Source organism: Buteo buteo, chromosome 25, assembly GCF_964188355.1.
Source record: "Buteo buteo chromosome 25, bButBut1.hap1.1, whole genome shotgun sequence".
NCBI lineage: Eukaryota > Metazoa > Chordata > Aves > Accipitriformes > Accipitridae > Buteo > Buteo buteo.
The window spans coordinates 2,541,435-2,563,732 of NC_134195.1; the positions used below are offsets into that span (position 1 = coordinate 2,541,435).

The 22,298-nt window shown below is 38.8% G+C and overlaps 1 protein-coding gene across 8 annotated transcripts in view; it reads left to right on the top strand.

Annotated features, from left to right (window-relative positions):
• MCF2L (MCF.2 cell line derived transforming sequence like) overlaps positions 1-22,188 on the top strand; it is a 125,182-nt gene extending 102,994 nt beyond the window's left edge. For 4 of the 8 annotated variants that reach the window (XM_075057574.1, XM_075057573.1, XM_075057579.1 and 1 more), the window contains 18 exons: positions 604-680; positions 1,732-1,798; positions 5,108-5,223; positions 6,190-6,259; positions 7,470-7,562; positions 7,724-7,816; positions 9,170-9,295; positions 10,029-10,250; positions 10,828-10,920; positions 11,438-11,516; positions 11,669-11,735; positions 13,068-13,183; positions 14,793-14,852; positions 15,206-15,280; positions 18,680-18,807; positions 19,411-19,523; positions 19,649-19,752; positions 19,882-22,188. In XM_075057574.1, the coding sequence (XP_074913675.1) occupies positions 604-680; positions 1,732-1,798; positions 5,108-5,223; positions 6,190-6,259; positions 7,470-7,562; positions 7,724-7,816; positions 9,170-9,295; positions 10,029-10,250; positions 10,828-10,920; positions 11,438-11,516; positions 11,669-11,735; positions 13,068-13,183; positions 14,793-14,852; positions 15,206-15,280; positions 18,680-18,807; positions 19,411-19,523; positions 19,649-19,752; positions 19,882-19,976 (1,794 nt within the window). In that variant the 3' untranslated portion in view covers positions 19,977-22,188. Of the gene's footprint in view, positions 1-603; positions 681-1,731; positions 1,799-5,107; positions 5,224-6,189; positions 6,260-7,469; positions 7,563-7,723; positions 7,817-9,169; positions 9,296-10,028; positions 10,251-10,827; positions 10,921-11,437; positions 11,517-11,668; positions 11,736-13,067; positions 13,184-13,859; positions 13,947-14,792; positions 14,853-15,205; positions 15,281-18,679; positions 18,808-19,410; positions 19,524-19,648; positions 19,753-19,881 lie in introns of all 8 variants that reach the window. The other 4 variants (XM_075057578.1, XM_075057577.1, XM_075057575.1 and 1 more) reach the window with 2 other exon arrangements.
• The last annotated feature ends 110 nt before the right edge of the window (positions 22,189-22,298 follow it).

Below are 22,298 nucleotides of genomic sequence, written 5' to 3' on the forward strand. Positions count from 1 at the left end.
GTTTCCCACTGGGTTAGAGAGTTGAATCAACTCAGCCAGGGTCCAGCAAAAGACAATGCGAGGAGGAAGGCAGGACCACAAGACCAGTAGGGACAACAGTTGGAGCAAAGGGTTAGTTCAAGGGGGGATTGAAAGCAGAACCTCTCACTTTTTTCAGCAAGCCGTAATTAGGTCAACCATTACAGTAGAAGTTCTAAGAGTGAACTTCTGTGTCAAGTTAGGAAGTTACCAGAAAGTTAGTACAGTACCTCATTTTTAGCTTGAGAAACAGACTAAGGCCAGTGTTGCCTCCAAGATTATGCTGATGCTCTGATGTTGTGTTCCTGGAAAGGGGCCTCGAACCACGGTCTTTTCTAAGCTGGCGTTTCATGGAAAACTCCCTGTGTCTAAATGTTCTTGTGTGCTTCAAGACCTTCAGGTTGACTTGGATTTTTTTGCAGCGTTCTTGCAAATTGCCTTCATTTTTAATGGAGTACAGTCTTTCCTGTGGAAACGCTTGCAAGTAGAGCTGGGTGCAAAGCTCTGTATTTTAAAGTGTTTTCCCCCATCTGTGATGCTGTGATTATTTTTTTGTTGTTGTTGTTTGTTTGTTTTCTTCTTTAGAGTGAAATGACTGAACTCCATCAAAGCAGAGGAGGATCTACAATGGATGATGAAGAAAACCTAGCTGTGTTACGGCAGTAAGTATATTTTGATAAACAAAACATGCTTTTTCTCTGACTTGGTTCCAGCAAAGGCTGAGTTCGGCCAAGGATTTGATAAGACAAGTATGCTTCTCTGAATTAAGCCTCAGTGCTTTTTGAAATGCATTGAATATGCTCTGTACACAGAGGAAGATATCTCAGTCTGTCTGCATCATTATTTATAGTTTATGTAGTACCAGACCCCAGCTTTGCTGCAGCGAGGTGATGCTATGGCAGGATAACTACATATTTTCATTTCAGAGATGACAGTTTTGCATAATAAGCCTCCTGTAAATCTATTGGAGGTTTTGGTCTCCGTGCTTCAGAAGACTTTGTCTTTTTATTTCACTCTTTTTAGTCCCTGTTTTGATAAATCTTACCAAAAAATACTTTCTTATATAAAAACTAAACAGCATCACTTACATTCAAAAACTAACTTATTACCACCTGCAGTGTGCATAGCAGAGCTTGCATTTCTACCTGTAAACTGCATAATTCTGTCTTTCCACTGTTACAACCATGTGTTAAATCGTACAAAATGACAAGGGGAGGGGGCTGGAGGGAAGCATGCTTGCTTGACCATTAGGGAAATTAAACTTAAAGCAGCATCATGATATTTAAAGTGTGTCCTAAATGCCTCTAATTTAAAATGGCCGGTGTAACTTTAAGACTGTATTTGATAATCCTATGCAGCTCTAACTCCAGCTCCTGTAATACTTGCAAACACAGCATAAACAGATCTTGTATGTTCAATGATAAAATGCTTCACTGCTTCAATTCATTTACTACAGCACTAAAAATGCTAGATTTTACTTTTCTGCCATTTAAACACATTTTCAAAAATTTTAAAATGTTTTAAAAATACGTGCTTCTCAATAAGGATATATAAACTGTTGACAGAAGTATCTATGAAACATCATGTTTTCCATTACCTGGAAATTGTTCTTTTATTGTCTGAAGTAAAGTAGAAACACAGACAAAGTTAATGTTGCCTCATTACTTTGCATAAGTGAACAGACCTGCCTTAATTGTCATTCTTTGTCTACAGGCATGTAATGAATGAACTTATTGAGACTGAACGAGCATATGTGGAAGAACTTCTGTGCGTTCTTGAGGTAAAGATTAAATTTCACTGCGGCTGTTAGTAAATCTATTTACCTCTTCCATTTCAGGGATGCTGTTATGCTTTCCTTATCATTGTAATGCCTCTGCTTGTCTTGTCAAGCAGTGTGATCATTACATCTCTCCTCTCTCATCATATTTTCACAGATGTGGGAATGTACAATTTTTTTCTAGAAATATTCATGCAACTAGGATTTTGTATTAGAAAACACAAATCGGGCAGAAAATAAGATATGCCTAACTATTTAGGTAGAACATAGTGAGATTTGTAATGATCATTAATTCCTGCAAAAGTTCATTCCAGAGTCTTGTGTCAATTCCAGGAATGTCCTGTGTCACACAGGAATGTGAATCTGTGTCAAAGGAATCTTGTGTCAGAGGAGAGAATTTGTTTCTTGCATCCCTCTTTGCATATCTTTAAGTGATCTTCCAAATGTCTTGGGTACAACTGTGGGAACAGGGTGCCTTGTAATAATAATATCTTCATTTGAAATTATAAAGGAAACAAAGGTGTTCCCTTTGCTCCACTCTTGTGGAGGCACATTTGCAGTCCTGCTGAGTTGCTTGTAGAAATACGCTGCTGTATTCTGTGGCATTCCTCAAGTTTGTTAAGTCTTCAGACATGGACAAGTCATTTTGTTGTAGTTCAATTTGACTGTAGGAGATGAAGAAGTTGCAGGTAACTGAGGTTGAATTATTTTAATCAGGATTAAATGGAATTGAGCCAAGTGGGTACTCTTGGTGTCCATTCCAATGTTAAGGTCCTGAAAAGGATCTATCTTAAGTTATGGACCGGGAGTGATAAATTCTGAGTACATACTTTCAAGTAAGTGTACTGTATGAGGGTTTTGAATTCTGGTCTTGCTTTTGCCTAGTTTGTTCTATTCCTCTGGTATTACTCTTGTTTTGCATAGAGTATAGTGCAACCCTTGTCCTGCTAGGCCAAGCTGTCTTGGTTTTCTGCCAATGTGATAGACTCTCCAGTACTCTGACTATGCCAGGTACAATTCTCTGCCTCCTGGCAGTTTGGGATTCATCTCTCTTGAACTTGGGTGATTGGGACTGCCAACAGTAATTCTGGATCAGATCCTTGCTGAGGTATGGTTCAGTGGCAGTCTTCCAGCTTTTAATTTTAATTCGAGTTATTAATCCATAGTTCTGGCTATTCTCCTGATTCTTTTGTTTCTCCTGTTCTATTAATCTTGCCATTTTTCCTGTAAAATAACCTGATACTCCTCTGTATGGACAGTGTCTCCTATTATTATGCCATATTTAATTGCCATGCATTTGCTCTCTGCCAAGGATTCAAACAGAAAAAAACAAGGTAGTTCCCAACATTGATTATTGGGAAACTGCTACAGCTGCTTTTATCTGAGCTTGATAGTTTTCCTTTCATTAATAACCATGGTCATCCCACTTTAGTCTGTGAAATATAGTAGTTTTTTGGGGGGAAAAATATTGGTCTAGTCTATTTTTAGGTATTGTATTCGACTCCTTTTTCCGTTTACTTTGATGCTTTTAGAACAGCTTTCAAATGGAAGACTAAGCAAAGCCTTATATATTCTCAAAGTAAGATTAAATGATCCTGTGGCTGTATGGAGTAGCTTTCCCTCTCCTTTCTTAAAACACAAGTACTGCATAGGTAGTAAAACATGAAGGGGGTTTTTTTATATTAAATTTTTAATATAAGTATTATGTCAGCCTGAAGTGAAAAAAAATTGTCAAAAGTGTTTTGTCAACGTATGGATTTCATGCTTTTGTTCTTTCAGAATCCAAAGCACTGAGCTCTGTCAGGTTTGTTTTCACTTCAGGTGGGTTAGGTACCCCTTCTTTATGCCAATGCTTCTTTGCTGATACGTTCAGCAACATCTTCACTTCAAGTGGAAATGAGTTGTTCTCTTCATGCATCTCTTCACAGCATCTAAACTGCATGGTGGCTGCAGTTCTTTCCCTGTTAATTTATTTTAACTCCATTTTACGTAAATTATTTTTCTTTTTTAAGGCTGTACCACTTTTTTCTTTTTTTCTTTCCCCTTCTCTTTCAGACTCTGCATTTTTCCTATTTGTGGGAGAGATATGAGAAATGGATCAATGGTTAGCTATCTATGAGCTACAGCATCTTTGCCTATACCATTGTTTTTCTTTTTTGTGGTGTTTGAGGAAAAAATACCCAGATTTTTAAAGGAATGTTCCTGATTAAAAAAAAAACAAAACCACAACACCTAATTGCTGTCCTATTCAAATGCTTGAATTCTTCAGGCTAGCTGACTTTACCAGCTAGTTCTCCTACTTTTTGTAGTTTGGACATCACTTTGAAATTGAAAATCTTACTTGTAGGTGCATTTTTGCTTATCTTTTAATTTGCCAGTTTGTTGTAATTCAGTGCAGGTTATTATAATCAATGTCACTAATGCAGCGATAACCTTGTTCATGGTAATTGTGCTTAAAAAAAAAAGAGGAGAGCAAGAAATTTAATCCAAATCTAAAGTAGGTCGCATCATCTTCCTTCAGTGCCTGTACACTAAAAAATCTACTTACATTAAGAAGTCTGCTTACAGTACAGGTACTAGAGTATTCCTGCAGTTTTTCTGATTGATTGCGGGGGGGGGGGGGGGTTTGGATTTGGGGTTTTGGGGGGAGGTTGTTTGTTTGGGGTTTTTTTAGTGTTTTGAGAGACCGCAGATTAGTGATCTCAGGACCAGAGGAGAATGGTCCTGGGCTAAAGCCACCTGCGTGTTCTCTTTTCCTTATTTGTGCCAGATAAAGAGGATGTGGCCTTATGTGACAAATGGAAGATGTCAGAATGTAAAGTTATGACTCTGGTACCAAAGCTAATGAAAATGTCTTAAAGACAGAACTTGCAGCTTAATGGTTTCTGTTACCTGCAGAAATAACTACGGTCAGCTTGTTCCTTCGTACTAATAGCTAAGACTGGCATGAAGGTTTGCGTGTGTACTGGAATTGTGGCTTTAAACTCAGATATGTAAAGTCTTAACAGAAAAAGTATGAACTATAATTTGTAAGCAGTATGGGAATGCACAGCCTTTGCTTGGTGTAAATGATTGCAAACTTTGTTTTATCTTTGCTTAGCTAAAATTGCAGTAATTATTCAAGTGTCTTTCTAAAGACTGTAGGTTTGTTTTACCGGACTGATGGAAAAACAGAATTTGTATATTTTTTCATGATTAATACTGAGCTCTTTCTTTGCTGTCTGTCAGCCTGCAGGCAGACTGCCTTGTCAGAGAGAGATAAATACTGCAAGTAATGGGAGATAATCAGTGCGCTTCTCTCCTGTGTTACAGGGTTATGCTGCAGAGATGGACAACCCCTTAATGGCTCATCTCATTTCACCAGAACTCCAAAATAAGAAGGATATCTTGTTTGGGAATATGGAAGAAATTTATCACTTTCACAACAGGTGAGGATTTGCATTCAGATCTAAAAATAGCATTTGGATGGGATTCTTTTACTCTTTCTTTTAATCTGATTTAAATTGCTAAAAGTTCCTTACTGAGTCCCACTTGGCTATCTGGCACGTGAAAGTTCATATTACATAGTAGAGGAAAAGCAAAATATCTATAAAAGATGAGCAAAGCTGTGTGAAACTATTCAAATGTTTGCAGTACACAGGCAAAATTTTACATTGTGGTCCTCTTCCTGAAGAAAGGTACTGGGATCTGGTTACTAGCCAATTAAAGCAAGGTTTGTTTGGGTTTGAGTTTCTTTTATTTTTTATGAAATTTGCTATGGAAAGTAAATTATTTTTCTAAACCACAAATTAAATTCTCAACTCTTACATCTGATTGAGGCTGGTTAATTTTATACTTGAGTGACCTCTCTCTGAAGTTTGAATCCTTGCTGCTAGAGAACTATTTCTTCACAGGATAATATTTAAATTGTTAGAAGAGAGAAGTATTTTCAAGAGAAGTTAAGTACATGAAATAGTTATTTCTTACTCAGGCAAAACTAAACTGAAAGTTTTGCCACTGATCTTTTGGGGTGGGCTTTTTTGGTTTGGGGAGGTGGGATTTGGTCACTTTGTTTGCTTTGTGGTGTTTGGTAGTATTTGGAAGGAAAAACCAAACACTTCAAACTGTACAAATCCTGCTGCTGAATACATAAGGCAGGGAAACAAAATCCCCCTTCCCTCCCCAATCTTGTATTTGATTTCAGTTGTAGCAATAGTATGCTAAAACAAATTGGTCAGAATGTTTTGTTTAATTTGCTATCCCTTTTTAAATACATGATCTAGAAGAGTTTTGTTTAGTTTTGTAGTACAGAATTACAACTCTGTTTCCAAAAGTTTAGAAAACAAATTGCAGGAATGTGAACAATTACTGCAGCTTTTTTAACATGTGCTCTAAGAAAATCTTCTTCCTCATAGAATATTCTTGAGAGAACTAGAAAACTATGTAGAATTCCCAGAACTAGTAGGACGGTGCTTTCTGGATCAGGTATGTGTCATCTTTTGCTGGTATTTTGTTCATAAGCCCCCCTAGGACTGTAACGTATGAGTGATTTTTTTCATGTAGTAATTGCCACCACATCCCCTTTGCTTGTCTTGAACAGGTAACAGGTTGAGAATGTAGATGTTAATTGAGAGTTGGGGATATTTTCTGCTGTGTGGGGTAATTAATTGTGTTAGAGCTACTACCTTGTTGAAAGAAAATTGCTTTATGAAAGTGACAGGAAAACATGAGAGAAGTCATGTACTGCATCATTTCACATCACTATAAAGGATTGCTTTACTTGGTTAGATTTCTTTACTGGATTTTGTTGTTGTTGTTCTTTTCTGTTCTCTTTAAAGAGTACACCTCAACAGAGTAAGTTCAAAAAAAATATTTTTATTCTCAACATAGAAAGCTATGACAGAATTAAACTTTTTAAATTGGGATTTATTAAACAGCGAGTCTCACCTGTAGTATACTAAAGGCTAAATAAGAATCTGTTTATGGAAATCAATCTCCTGTTGTTACTACCTATTGATGCTCTGAAGTCCTGGGAGGAGCCCTCCCTCCCCTTTCTGTTTACTGGCTACATCCGTCGAGATGCTGTTTCCTAAAACTGAAGGACCGAGAGAGGTACTTCTGTGCCTGCTGATTTTCTACCTAGTCTTTCCTTTATATCTATAGTTGCTATGACATTTTCAACAGTCTTATTTCCCTTTGCTTTCAACAAGTCTGAACTCATGCTATTTAGTTGCTGAAGTTGAAAGGAGCAACAAATTGCTTGGTCTACCTTGGTGCAACTTCCAGTGAAAAACACATTCATAAAATGAAAATGTATAAGGAAAAAAAGGGCAAAGACTTTTTAAACAGTTGCACAGAGGGACTCATGGTTGGGCATTCATAGAAGTATTTTTCATATTGTAATAGAAATATATTTGTAAATATAATATGTGCTGCTTCGTAAGGTACCTAACATTCAACTGAAGCAAAAATTAACAGGAACATTTTACTCTGATGTCCCAAGTACAAAATTAGTAGCCATTATAAAATCAGTGATCTTTGAATATTTGGTTTTTTGCTTGGGATGCCTCAAGGAATTGCATTTTTTCATTGTTGATTTTTCGTAGCCTTATTGATTATGAAAAAAATTCATCTGAGCTTTGTCTATTAAAGTCACAAGAATTTATTAACCTTTTGTTTCTCTCACCAATTTCAGATGGAAGATTTCCAGATTTATGAAAAATACTGTCAAAATAAACCTCGATCTGAAAGTTTGTGGAGGCAGTTTTCAGATTCTGTATTCTTTCAGGTATGCTGCCTTGAAATCTCTAAAATAATTGTGGTTTTCATTTTGTTGTGATTTGGTTTTTTTGTTTTGTTGGTTTGGGTTTTTGTCTTTATTTAATCATCTCAAGAACAAATAACAAAAATATTGATTAGTGTCCTGATGAAATCCAACACTGATTACAGGAATGTCAAAGGAAACTCGATCACAAGCTCAGTTTGGACTCATACTTGCTGAAACCCGTTCAAAGAATAACCAAATACCAATTACTGCTAAAGGTACGTGTTACTAAACTATAATGCTAAGTACGTTTTGTGTATTTGTTTTTTTAAATGCTGCTTCTCTCAGCCTGCTGGAAAGAAACCTAAAAGTTAGCAGACAGATGTATAAATCATAACAGAGACAAATCCCAGTCTATCAACTTCCAGCTTGGTTGTCTTCTTTTCCAGCCAAAAAGCTGCTAGTAGGCAGGCAAATGTTACAGAGACACCGTGCATAACTACTTTTGCCCTTATATTTCTGCTGAAAAGAAGAATGAAAAGTTGATTAGGGGAAATGGAGAAGGACCAAGAAACCTTTGCAACAAAGAAAAGAGAGTATCTGAAGTACTTGTTACTCTTCAGTTACAGTTGCCTCATCCATATTGCAGGAATTTTTGTTGCTGTGTTCTAGGAAATGTACTTGACTGAGAGCACTGTATGGTGTTTTTATGAAGGATGCTGTTGTGATTTACTTAAACACGCTATGCTGAGAGAGCAAAATGAGAGCTATATACTATCATAAATTTTTTAATTATTGTATAAGGTTTTGCCATGTTTGAAGTAAGAAGTATTTCCCACATAGACACGTTTTAATAATTGTATTTAACAGTAGTTTAAAAAAATTGCCTCGGACCAAATTTACTCTTGAGTTAAAACTGAGCTGAATTTAACAGCTTTTAAAGAATTAATTACATTAAGGTTGTGTAAAAAGAGGAGTATTAGAAACGTTTTTGATTTAAAGTATCTTTACTGCCTGCAGTCCATGAGTAAATGCTTATTCTCATACTGTGAAGTCTGGGGGATTCCATGTGAACTTGCAGCTATGTTTATCTGGATCAAATTGGAAGATGCAGCTTCACCAGTAATCCCTTTGGAGAAGCAATGCCTTTTTAAATGTGTAGACAATGCTCAGTGCAGTAAGTTTAAGTCTGTTACTAGCACCCCAGGCCTTACCATAATTCAAATAATAAATGAAATTTGCCTGGTTTTACATTTGTTCTCTTCTAAAAAGTAATAGATATAAAAAATATCCTTTTTTTGTTTGTTTTGGGGTTGTGGGTGTTTTGGGTTGGGGGGAGTTACCAATTGTGATGAAAAAAATGTTTGCAAAGTTAGTCTTGTAAAATTCTTAGGTAGAGTTTACAAAACCTCTAGATGAACAAAATACGTTTGGCTAATCAGCAGCAGAGAGGAGAAGTAAAACTTCAGGGTCTTCTGAATTCCAGCCAGTATTTAACCCACTAGATTATATGGTATAAAACTTTACTGGATAACTTTAAAAACGTAGCCCAAATTCAGTGTTAAAATTTGAACATTCCTAGTCCCTACTGTTTCCAAAGCTAAGTATGTTGTCATTCCCGGCCTGCTCAGGAAATGCTGAAGTATAGCAAGAACTGTGAAGGTGCTGAAGATCTTCAGGAGGCATTAACTTCTATATTGGGTATTCTTAAAGCCGTTAATGATTCTATGCACCAGATAGCCATTACAGGCTACGATGTAAGTAACAGTATTTTTACTTACTTTTTAATTTATTTTCATTTATTTCTTATATATATGTACAGCATACCCTATACTGTGTACTAATAATGAGGAGAAAGTTTTACAAAAGGTGCCTTTATACTGAATTGTGTAATGAAAATAATGGAAAATGGGTCTCTATACTCTTCTGAAGTTTTTCTGCTATGAATAATATTTTGCTCCATCTACCCAAGTTTTTTTTCTTTGATCTACTTGACACCGAGTTAGAAACTGAAAATCATCACAAAGAGCCTGGTTTAGGCTACTTGCCAAATGGGAGTTGCTCCTAAGTTTTTATATCTGTGTGTAAAATTACACCCAAAACTTCCAGTTAAAAAAAAAAACACAAAACCAAACGAAAAAAAAACAACCCTGAAACACAACATAAGCAGCTTTGGAGCAGAGTTTGGGGAAAAAACCCCAAGCAACCAAGTATGTGTATTGTGCCTCCCCCTCTCTGTATGGGTAGATCTCTGTACATCTGCTACTGGTACTCTTGACTGTAAAATAGTGCCTGAACAGTGTTGGGAGAGAAAACTATGCGTAAAAATCCAACACTGACTTTATTTTTATTATGTTTCAAAACCCAACATAAACACTGATGTGAGAGATTACTTGGAACAACAGAACTTGTGAAGACCTGTTCAGAGTATGTGTTTTAGTCTGATATTATCTCTCTGTAGTTATACATATCACTTTTTTTTTGTTCCAGGGAAACCTGAATGAGCTGGGCAAGCTTTTAATGCAGGGATCCTTCAATGTCTGGACTGATCATAAAAAGGGTCACTCGAAGGTGAAGGATTTGGCACGCTTCAAGCCAATGCAGCGACACCTCTTCCTCCACGAGAAAGCAGTGCTGTTCTGTAAAAAGCGAGAAGAAAATGGAGAGGGATACGAGAAAGCACCTTCTTACAGCTACAAACACTCCTTAAATGTAAGACACCGAGCAGTCCAGTAAGGTCGAGGTACTGAGGGCTTAGCCTGCAGTAATACAACATTCTAGTTTTTTGTCTGTGAAGCTGTGTTACGGTTTGGCACTGGGAGCTTTGCTGTTTCAGGCAAACCTAACTGGTGCTGCAGGTCTGTGTTACTTTGTGTTGCTGTCTGTTAGAGAGATGGTGGGCAGGAAATCACCCTTTGAGAAAATCCAAACCGTACTAGTCTAGCTGAGTGTCAGTTATATTAATCATACAGAAAATGTAGAGCAGGGTAGTGTAAAATAGATGTAAGATTTGGTGGTCTGGATTTTAAGAGACATCTCATGGGTCAGCCTCAATTTAATATACGGAAACCTTTCTTCCCTCCAAGGTAGCCAAGCTGATACAAAGCACTAAATCCCTGATGTCCAACATGCAGATCATATGTTATTGGCTATTCTTTTCCTTCAGCAAGAAGCAAGATGTGATTTTCCTTTTCAGAAATAGGGTATCGAAGAATACCAGTAGCTGCCTGCTTCTGTTGTTACCGGAATTGCAATGTGGTAGGTCAGCTTCTGTTCTCTTTGCTTCCAGATGGCAGCAGTTGGAATAACAGAAAATGTCAAAGGTGATGCAAAAAAATTTGAAATCTGGTATAATGCAAGGGAAGAAGTTTACATTATACAGGTAAATAACATGCCACTACATTAAGAAAAATAAAAAGGAGAGCAAAAAGACAGGGCATGGGGGAGTCTAACCCTAAGAAGATCTGGAGTTTTCTTCCTGTGTTAAATCACTAATAGACAGTAATGAGGAAATGTAAAAAAACGGGAGCGGAGGGGAACCCAAACCACCGCCAGATTAATTCGTAAGGTAGTTTCTTAATATATTTCAATTGCAGAGTCTTTTGGGGGGAAAAATAATCACATTTTACAATATCCCTGGAGGATATTGTATACACCATTACTATTGCTCTCACTGGAGTAGTGGATGGCTTGGGAGCCGGGGTTTGACTGTAGCATGTGCACAGCCTCTGCCTCGGCGTGTTCCAGTTGTCACAACTAGTTTCTGTTCGCTGAAGGACTAGAGAGGGAGCTCTGTCTGTCCCTTTTGAAGGATTCCTCCAAAGCTGTGCTTTGGCACACCACTCTGAATGAAATAAGTATTCTATGCTTTATGGCTGATTGTATTTATTTTCGGGTAGGCACCAACCCCTGAAGTTAAAGCTACTTGGGTAAATGAAATAAGAAAAGTGCTGACAAGTCAACTGCAGGCATGCAGAGGTAAAATATTTTGGAGATATATATATATATGGGTTTTAATCTCTTTGAACTTCAAAACCTGCCCTGTATATCTTCACTGTGTAGGACTATAGAAATGAAAAGCTCAAAACACAAATCGATGTTAATAGTTCTTTTTGTTTCCTCCATTACAGAAGCTAGTCAGCACAGGACACTAGAACAAACACAGAGTTTACCTCTACCAGCATCATCTTGTACAAGGTAAGTAAGTATGTTGTCAAATCAGCCTGGCTGTCTTGTAAAAATACTAATACATCGAGTTTGCAGTTCTTCATTACTCCTATCCCTTAATACTGGTCCTTATCTTTTAGGGGGTTTTTAGGTCTCTTCCTACTATAAAGCTGTAAAGCTTGGGGTTTATACATCTCCAGAAGTGTTAAACTGAGCAGCAGTGACATGGGCTTTGCCAGTTGATAGAGAGCAACACAGAAAAGTCATTTTCTGCACCAGCCAAAATCCTGGTGGTATTATGAGTCTGTTTGTTGAACAGCTAATTATGTACTTTACACTCCAGATAAGAGAGTTATGTGGAACAGCGGCCTTTTCCTTCCTTCTCTGTTCTTTACCTTCACCTGGATTATTTTTTGCTTCCTTTTCCAATGTCATGTTATCTTCCTTTTTGTCTTTTTCAGGGCATTATCTTTTCTCCATCCCTTGTTCTTCTCCAATTTCCTTTTTTGTTTTTTTTGTTGTAGTTTTTTTTTTAAATTGATTTGTTGATTCCTCCAGTGTCCCAACTTCTGAGTCAAGCTTTTCTTCCTTTCCTGTTTTTTTTATCCTTCACCCTACCAGCCTGTATATTTTTCTACTCCCACCTGCTGTTCTGCCCTTCTCAGACACCTCTTTTTAATCCTCTGCTACTCTCTCTTTTTTTGTGATATGTGTATATACTCCTAAGCCCATGTGCTCATGTTTTCAGTCATTCCCATATGGTGTACTCTCAAATATATATCAGTAGCTCTCTGCCCTGCATGTTTTATGCATCTGCTTATCACTCAGGGAGAATTTCCCAGATGTATAGTATTTGTGGGATGTCTTTCTCCATTCCATTCCCAATCAGAGGTGTGATGGGAATCCAACTGCAAGATCCAGCCTACGTTCTTTGTTCATCCTTCATCTTTTCCTGTGTTAAAAACTTCTGAGGGGCAGAGTTTATTCCCCTTTTTTTTTTTTCTTCTTTTTTTTCTTAGTACATTCAGGAGAAATCTGTCAGCACAAAATGTGTGCCTGTAGCTGAGAGTGAGTGGAAGTTGTCCTGAGCTGTCTTTTCAGTAGCTCCCACTGCCATAGTACGTGTGGTTGCAGTCAGTTAGGGGAGTCTTTCTCCTTTGTACATGCTCATTGTCTTTCCATGCACAGTCACCAATGACTTCTTCAGTCCTGGAAGGTATGATCTGGGAAGTAGCTAAGAAATGTTTTTCAGCCCATATACCTGTACATAAAAGGCAGCCCACGACCAAAGGTCATCACCCCTGTTTAGACCCAAATTTGCTGCAGATCAATTAATTGTCTTAACTTTCTTTCAATAAACAGTCCTTCACGGAACCACATCAGAAACACCAAAAAAATGGAGGAGAGAAAAGCTGATCTCGCAAGTCTAGAAGGTTATGGCACTGCAGTAGCACCAAAGTACCCTGAGAAAGGCAAAGGTGAGTTTACACATATGTACTGTTATCTTCAATTGCAAAGAGCATGCCTGCACTGCAGATGCACAGGCAGATCCACCAGCAGAGTAGCCATGGTAGTGCAGGGAAATGCAGCATTACACCTGAACGAGAAGGGCTTTACTGCTTTTAGCCCTAAGGCAGCCCACCCACAAAGAGCTGCCCACGCTACACCAGCGTGCCGGTCCTATCTGCCCTTAGCTTGGGGTTTCAGCATTCCACGGTGTGGAGTGGACAGGCGCAAAGTCAGCTTGAATAAGGGGTAGCCAAAAGGAGGTGGGAGCTATGTATTATGAGGCCTGAGTATGCAGTAGGTCTTCTCTTAGAGCTGCCCAGCTTCTCAGGGTTATCTTCCTCTGGATAAATTTCCAGCATTACCTGTTCTGAAGAGTTTTGGGTTTGTTCTTTTTGGATTTGTTCTTTTTTTTTCTCATGAATTTTGGTTCCCATCATGGAGATTATTTACTGAACCGGTGGCAGTACAAGCCCCTGTACAGTGAGAACAACTGGCCACTTGGGTTCTTCTGTTGTACCTGGGCTTTCAGTTGTCCTTTCTCATTCTAACATGCAGGTTCCCTGGCAGGGCTGCAAACGATTTTTTTGCCTTGATCTTTTCATGGCCTTCTCCCCTTTCTTTCTGTGTCTCTTTCTTCCTTTGTAGATGACACTAGCTCTACCTCAGAATGCTCTGTACTGTCAAAAAAGCGCTTTACACTGCAGGGCTTTACTAACCTCAAAAGTCAGAAAGGTAATTTAAAAAAAAAAAAGCTAGATTGTTTTCTGTTTAAGGCTGTAATTAAAGCATCACTTTGTGTTGTGTGTGCGTAGTGTAGCAGGTTTTCAGTGTATGCACTAGCTTGTTCTCCTAAGTTCAAGATAGGCTCATGAGTCACTGACCCTGACAGGGAGATTTCAAGAGAAACCGGCTCCAGAGTGGGAGGGGGAGATGCAGCTGGGAAAAGTGGAGCTGTTGGAGATGCAAGGGAAGGAGTGCGGTTTCCAATGCCTCCAGTCTCACTGTCAAGGCCAAGGAAGGAGTTTATAGTGCCCTATTCCTGTAGGAAAACTAGAGGAAGAAAGTTGTCTTCAGATCAGACACCTGGCCTGCTTCTAGCTTCAGTGGATCTGCCCCAAATGCACTTGTACTTGGCAAAAAGGAATCAAGGTTTTCTAGAGTATTTCTATATTAGCATCCTTGCTAACAGAACTCCCAAAGCATGAATACAGCAGAATGTGTATGACAATGTTGTTTTGCTGGATACAAAAACAAATAAGAATTTCCCTGTGCTTCCAGAAATGGTCTCTACTTTTTTTTCTAAAACAGGCAACAGGAGTCTGAGACCTTTCTTGCTTCCTCCTGCCAAGTAATTGCACTCGTACATTCACTTCTTGTTTTGAACAGCTGTCTTTGAACAGTCTGAATTGCATTCAGATGATGGCACTTGTTCAAGAGCATGATTCTTTTTTTTCCAAGCATCTTTTCAGAATGCCTTTTTAAAACATGATTACCTTTGAGTTCTTTCTGGAGAGGCTCTAGGGTTGTGTATCTAATGCTAATGAGGTGAGCACTAATATCCCATGCTTGCCTTGACAGAAACTCCATCTCCTTCTGCTAAAAGCCAGACATTGCCAATGATCCTTCTTACAGGACCAGGTATTGCTGTAGCACTAGATTTATATAAAAATGATTGCTTAATTTGGTAGTGTTTGTCTAAAATTGAAATTAATTGTAATTAGTTGATGTCTAGTTCATTTGGAAAAGTGTACATATACTTTCATCTATTACTGTAAAATAAATTTGTCGATTTATCTTCAAATAACTACATGTAAATAATTAATTCCTTCTGCTGTAATTGACTGATGACAGCTAAAATTAGAGTGATTACAGAAATCCACTTGTTTTCCAGTGTAAACTCAAAGGTATGTAGCATGCAATCCACCTATTCTCTTTTTTCCAGTTCTTCAATATCTCTCTTCTGTGTTTTTTGCCTATTCATCCTCCTGCAGCTTCTCCTACCAGTCCTGACAAAAAAGCTAAACGGCATGAAGTAGTGAGTGACCCAACTCCTTTTGGTTTAAGAGGTATAGTGATACCACATCTTGTACTCCACAGATACCCACACATCCCTCATGTAATATGGTACATCAGAGCGCTGGGAATACCTATATGGTGCTGTTGCGTGCAGCAGTGTTGATAGCAGTTGAGTTTTTCCAAGTGGGTCTGTCAGCTTCTGTATATACTGGTTTTGATAGCACAACTGTTTGAAGTTTTACCTTGGCATCAAATAAAGTAGCATACGGCTAACTAGTTTTTAGGAGAGGGCAGTGGGGAAGGGATCTTCTGCTGAAGAAATAACCAGAAGCTGGGTGTTTAATGGAATTACAGGGGTGTCCAGCTGCTCTGTGACACATGGTTTTCCAGTTAGCATCCTACTGTCACTGTGCCCCTTGTGGAGAGGATTTAACTTTTAAAAAAGGAAAAAAACCAAAAAATCCAAAACTCATGTACTCTAGTGAGAGTAGGGATCATCACTGTCATGTGGAATTTCCATTTTAGATCTGCATTTATTACTGTAGTCGCAGTGCTGTTGCATCTTTCTTTGGGTAACAGTACGCAGTTTTTCCACCCTGTCCTCCCAACCCACAGCTAAGGAAAGAATAGAAAAGCATTTCAGTTAAATGACACATTTCTAACTCGCCAGGCTGCTGGTGAAGGCTTGAGTACAAATCCCTAGGGCTAATCAACTAGAGAGTGTAAGGAGAGCAGTCCCTCTCTTCCTGACTCTTTCTACCACCATCTCTTTTAGAAAATGCTATTCTAAAGATGAAGCTGTTTCAAGCCCTACCATCCTCCTCCTCTCCAGGTTTCCACAGCCTTTGTCTTTGTCTCACCTGTGGAAACAATGCAGGTTCAGCTGCTGTGCTGGGGAGACTATACAACACCACTCACCTTGTCTGAGCAGCAGGCAATGTAATCCCAGGCCGACGCATGCAGAAACTCCACAAGTGTGGATATGGGAGTTACAAGGTTAATCTTCTGCAGGTAGCAGTCAAACCTCTGAGATCTCCAGGTACCATGGAAATCCTGAGGGCCTGGAAAGTCTATCAGAAAGCAAAGGGTGTTTTGTGGCCTTCTCCATGGATGCTGGAATTTTCCAGGGTGGAGAGTCCTTGATCATTCCTAATTTACAGTAAAATTCTTGGGTCCTTGGAACAGATTTGTCTGATTTGCTGTCCTGTCCAGCAGCCTCTCACTTTATGAAACCACTAAACCAAGTCAAGTAATTTCAAACATCTAAAATCCCTTTTCTGTCTTGCACCTTCTGATCTCTTTTCTGACACTTTATCTCTTCTCCTTCCCCAACTCAAAGAGGGATAAGCAGGCAGTTGACCTGGGCATTTCAGGGTGAAACTGCAGCAGCTGGTGGTCACAGCTCCCCAGTGCAGAGCACTTTGCCCCCACTCATTTCCTTTTGCTGCTGTGTCACTCGGACTTACAACGCAGTGAGCTCAAGGAAAATGAATTAGTGACAGGTTCACCTCTTGCAGATAGATCCTATCTCTGTGAAGAAACCTGTGGGCCCATTTCTGAAGAGAAGCAGTTAATGAATTCTTGGTTTTCCTGGCACCATCAAATCTAAACTCATTTCTGCATAACCTTGTCTTTTCTCAAGACTGTCTGCCATTTTCTTACCTTTCCTGCCTTTATAGGGAGCTCTGTTATACCGTGCAGAATACACACATGCACATGGAATGTGCATGTGTAATTTTGGTGCCTGTAGTTAGCTAATGTGAATATGACCATAGTGACCGCTTCCCTTCCCTGCCCAGGATGAGATGGGCTTTTATACAGACTTGTTAATAGTAGAGTGCCAGCTTGTATGAGGAGTAGGAGTGCTGTTGCTATGGCAGGATCAGGCAGGTCTGCTCTTACCCACATCAGCACAATATACAAAAAGAGTGAGCCTGAGGAAAAAGAGCTGTTACCCAAAATGCGCCAGATGAGCAGGCCAGTGAGTATGATGCTACAGGCAGAGCAATTACCATGATTTCACTTTCTTTATCTTTTGTGCAACTCATTGGTTCTGTTTCTAATGAGAGCTTGGAATAATTAGGACAAACAAACCAAGTTTTCTTTTGTTGCATTGTTCTTAACTTGGAAATAATGGAAAGGGTTTCAGCTGTGTCCCACAAGCCAACTATAAGATGTGAGTTTCCAAGGAATTTGCATGGAATACAGCAGGAATTTATTACTCAGTTTCTTCACAGATGGAAGTTCATTCTTAACCCTGGACAGGGCCAAATGGGTCAGTACTTCTAACCTTGTGCAGGTCATCCAGCAGTGCAGGTGAGGTAAAAGTGCCATTCCATTTGGTGTGCTCTGGGTGTGATTTGATTTGTTTCTATGATTCTTAGATTACTTTGACTTTACTCTGACGATGCTCAGTTTTGTTCCTAATGCAATGGCATAACCAGCCATGCGACAAATGCCTCAGAAGCAGTGAAGAGCAAAAATGCTGGTGCTTTCTCAACTTAACTAATAGTTACATAAAAGTTGGGAGGTTTGTCCTTCCTTTCATTCTTTTCATTGAGTTTTATTGTTATCATTTGGCTTGAACCAAAATCTTACTTACAAATATTTGTCTCTTTTATTATGACTTTTTTTTCATTATAAGCTCGACACATTTATTAGCAGCTGCTGACCTCAGTGAAAAGCATCCCACTGGGAAAACTTACTATAGTTTTATTTGGAAAAGATTTTGTGCACTCTGGATGTGATTCAGCTTCGTAAATAAATGAAATGCTTCATCCTGAGAGAGAAGAAGGAACACTTCACAATAAATGATGGGCAGGAGATTGGTCTTGTGGTGTTTGGTGCGGTGGCTTAACACCAAGATAAGTCAGTGTGATTAAGTATCCTTGTGTCAACCTGAATACCCTTAAATAATAAGCTGCCTAATCAGGTGAAGTACAGAGTGCCTGTAGGTTGTGTTGAATTTCTTGACAGCTCTAAATGCTCAACAGTTTGAAGGAGGCAATGCACATCCATCCCTTGTTCCAGCAGGTTCGTTAGGTTGCTTTGGGTGACAACCGTGTGTGTTCATCCTCTTCCCATGAAGTGTACATTCCTGTCTTCTAGCCCCTCCCAAGAAAAAGAGTATCTAGCCATCGTTTGTCTTTGTATAAGAAAGAAATAGCTGCTTTTTGGTTGGGAATTTGCATTCTTTCCATCTGTTTCCCTCTCTATAAGTCCAAAGGGCCAAATTCACTGCTGTGCATTGCCACAACTCCACTTACTCTGATGGAAACGGGCCAACTTTCGCCAGCTCTGAATTTCAGCCACTGGCTGTAATAACTTCCCCGTGTACAGTTTTCCTCCTGTTTATGTTGATCACTTAAGAGCTTTTCAGTGGGAAGAACGTTTCTTCCAGTCAGTGGCTCACTGCTGCAAAGTTAACTGTTGGCTGTTTGTTCCCCAAGGTTGGGCTAAAACATCTCATTCTCTTGATGCATCTGAAGAAAATGACGGCTGGTCTAGTGCTGAAGATCCGCTGAATTCATCAGATGCGGAGGAAGAAGGAGGAGGAGGGGGAGGCGAGATGAAGCTGGTAACCAGAAATGCTTTCCTGTTGAGCTAAGCAAATGATACGGATCCATTGTGTGTGGCAGTATACAGGAATGCTTTTGAAGCTTGCAGGAAGGAAAGTGTCTGCCTTCAAATCTTCAGCTGGGCAAAATTCCTAGGGCAATGGAAAATATCCCCTTCTCTTAAATCAGCCTTGTGTTTGTACCTTAAGAAGGTCCATCGGTGCCTTTGTGTACCTGCAGACTGCCATATAGTACAGCAGTCAAGCGATGACATGCTCAGCTACCATGTCAACAGATTGCCACACATACATCATGTCACTTGTTTGCCAGCTTGGTTTAAGGACGGGGGGGGTTGGGTTTTTTTCGTAGAGATTTGGACTAATTGTTGTAATGGAAACATTTCACTGAATGTTTTTCAGGGTGTGAGAATTCATGTACTGAAATTGCATGTAATCAAACAGCAAAGTTTTACTGCCTCTCAGTATGTATATTTACACTGTCTTCAGCATGTACGCACATGAGAAAGAAGGGAAAAGTGCTATCATTTCATAAGAAAAGCTGCAATGTACCTTAAAGTACTCAACAGAAATAATTTGTTATGTTTTTCCTCTGTATGCATTTAGACTCCTGGTAAATACACAGTTGTGACTGATTATGAGAAAGGAGTTTCTGAAGAATTTACAGTGAAAAGTGGAGAACTAGTTCAACTGATTCGTGAAGGGGAGGATGGACTTTGGTACGCAGATCTGTGTTTGGAAATTTTTCTATGCAGAACTGTGTTTGGAAGGCAGATGTTTAGGGCAAAACTTTCAAAGGCATCAAGTGAAGCAATCTGACTTTCTATTTTTTATATCTTTTTAGGTATGTAAAGAACCTGAGCACTGGTAAAGAAGGTTGGATCCCAGCAAACAATCTGCTGATGCTCATCGGCAATTCAAAATCAGCTCAATCTTTAAGCAGCTCTGGTAGGCTATTTGTTTTAGATGAGATGATTGTCTCTCTGAAGATTCCTATTATCAAAGTTGTGAAAAACAACCACCATATCATATTTTCTTGTGGCTTTTTTGTTTTCTTCTTTCCTTTTCCTTTCCCAGAATCGGGCACTGCCTCCAGCACTTTGAGCACATCATCAAGTTGCAGTGATAGCTGCAATGCCAGCAGCACCAGCTTCTCTGACATAAAGGGCTAACATTAAATTTTCACCCCACCTCCATGGAAGGAAATATTTGGAGTTTGTCATTTTGTGCAGAGTTCTCAGACATTGGACTCCAACGGAGAACCACCACCAGTTCTGTGTTGCCAGCTCTGAGTATTTTCCATGGTGATTTTTACAGGTTCTCTCAGAAGATCCCAATGAAAAGTGCATGGAATGTGAAGTTGTAAATAAAAGTCGAATGATTTGAAATAGAGTCTTGTAGAGGCTTCTGACCTGAAGTCTGAAGCTGCAGGCAGAGCTGTTAGCATAAAACACATTTTCTCACTGATACACAGTCAGGTTCCTGTAGAACTGTATCATTTCCTGACAGCCAGAACCTGAATGTGAGAAAACAAAATGTGTTCGGTGCTAAATCCTTGTTGTAAACTAATAACATAGTAATCACTGTACAGGATAGGTATGAAGAAAATAAATCTGAGTTTACAATTTCTCCTCCCCAAACCACCCCTTTCTCCAAGGACATACCTCGCTCAGTGCAGTGAATGGGACTCTTACAGCAACTGGGAAGGAGGTTTGGTCCAGCCTTTTCTCTTCTCTTGGGTCTTCAGGATATTCCTCTGCTCCCTAGAGACTGGGATGCAGACATGACCGATTCACTGACCACAACAGCATCAGAAGAAACTATTATGTTATCCTTTCTAACCTTTTAATGATGTGTGCAATGGAATAGCTGTTTTCTGAGGTATTTTGGCCTCACAACCAAATTCTTTACCAAGATCACTATGTTTACATAGCCTTGGCAATTTAGTAGTATCTTTTTCCTTACATAGGTGCACAATGAAACACAAATGTTCTTAGTCACTAAATGATTTCTTAATAAATGGTAATTGCATGGCCATCTTCAGCTCTCACAATTAACATGCAGTTACAGGCAGAGGATACTATTGTGGCTCCACTATGGGTCAAGAGCCTTCCTTCAGAAAAACCCTATGAGGGCTAGAAATCAGACGTATTTTTAGTCAATAGTGTTTGAAGATTTATTCAAAGAGAAAAAAACAATGACATAATTTTTCTATAAAAGGGGAGCATGGGAGAAAAATTCTTTAGTAGAGAAGAGTCAGATTTATGCTACAGACAAATATTTTAAATTTTTTTAAAGGAAGGGTGATGCTACACTCACCATTTTTCAAGGTCTGATGTAAGCCAATGTTGTAAATTTTCACATTGTCAGCTGTTCTTTGCATGTCATCCTTACAAATGGTCCAAAACGTGTGTGCATGTATGGAATATTCTATTCATTCCTGTCCATCTCTCAAGTGTTTTTACTGATATGAAAATAGGTTTTTAACTGATTCATGTACCATATTACTTAAAAATAATGTGGATATTAAAAGCATAGTTTTTCAGAAGCACTAAGCACAGCAGATTATGTCAACAGGATCTGCTCTTAATCAGTCATCAGACCCTCTGATGGCTGAGCGCTGAAGTCTATCTTTATGCCAGAATTTTATATTTTAGAGGCTGCGGCTTAGGAAACTTAAATGACAAATACTCTAAAGAAAGATCTTACTCCTAGGTTGCAAAAGCAACCCTACTCCAGATGCAATCAAAATGCAGCTGACCACGGTCAGTACAAATTCAAACATATATACACACACATGTATTCATGCACATATATATATGTGCATGTATGTGCTTGTGTGTATATGTGTGTGTGTAGATATGTATATCTGTAGATATAATGTATCAATGTAAAAGATGTATTTATAGTCTTCATGCTGCTGAATGTGTCACTTTACAATTCATAAATACTTAGGTTTCTTGCAATACTGCAATATAAAGGCTGATCAGGGTTCTACTTCAGGCATCTTTTCCAACGCAGAAATCCTCTGATCTTTTTTTTAATTATCCCATATAATACTGTGCTGACCAGGAATATTTAGTCTGATTTAACAATGGAATGGCAACATGAGATTCAGCTTATCTTCATCTATGTAAGTTATTTTGTAAATTATCTGTAACATACTTATATATTGCTGTCATTGCTAGGATGAGACTGTCCTTTCATTTTTCACTGCAGCCTCATTTGTGTTATTTCAATGGTTTTCTCCACATCATTGCACTTTAATACAACCCATTTCACCGTTTCCTTTTTTTACTGCTGTTGTGAATTAGAAGTTCAAAGTCAGAGTCTCTATTGTAATTAATTTGAATAAATTTCAGCGCTTCTTGCTGAATGCCTTTATATAGACATGCTCTGTGTTTTATTTTTGTCTCACAGTCTTAAAAGCTTTTTATGGGTATCATATAAAAACAGACATAGGCTGAAGGATTTGGAACAGCAAACCAGGTCTG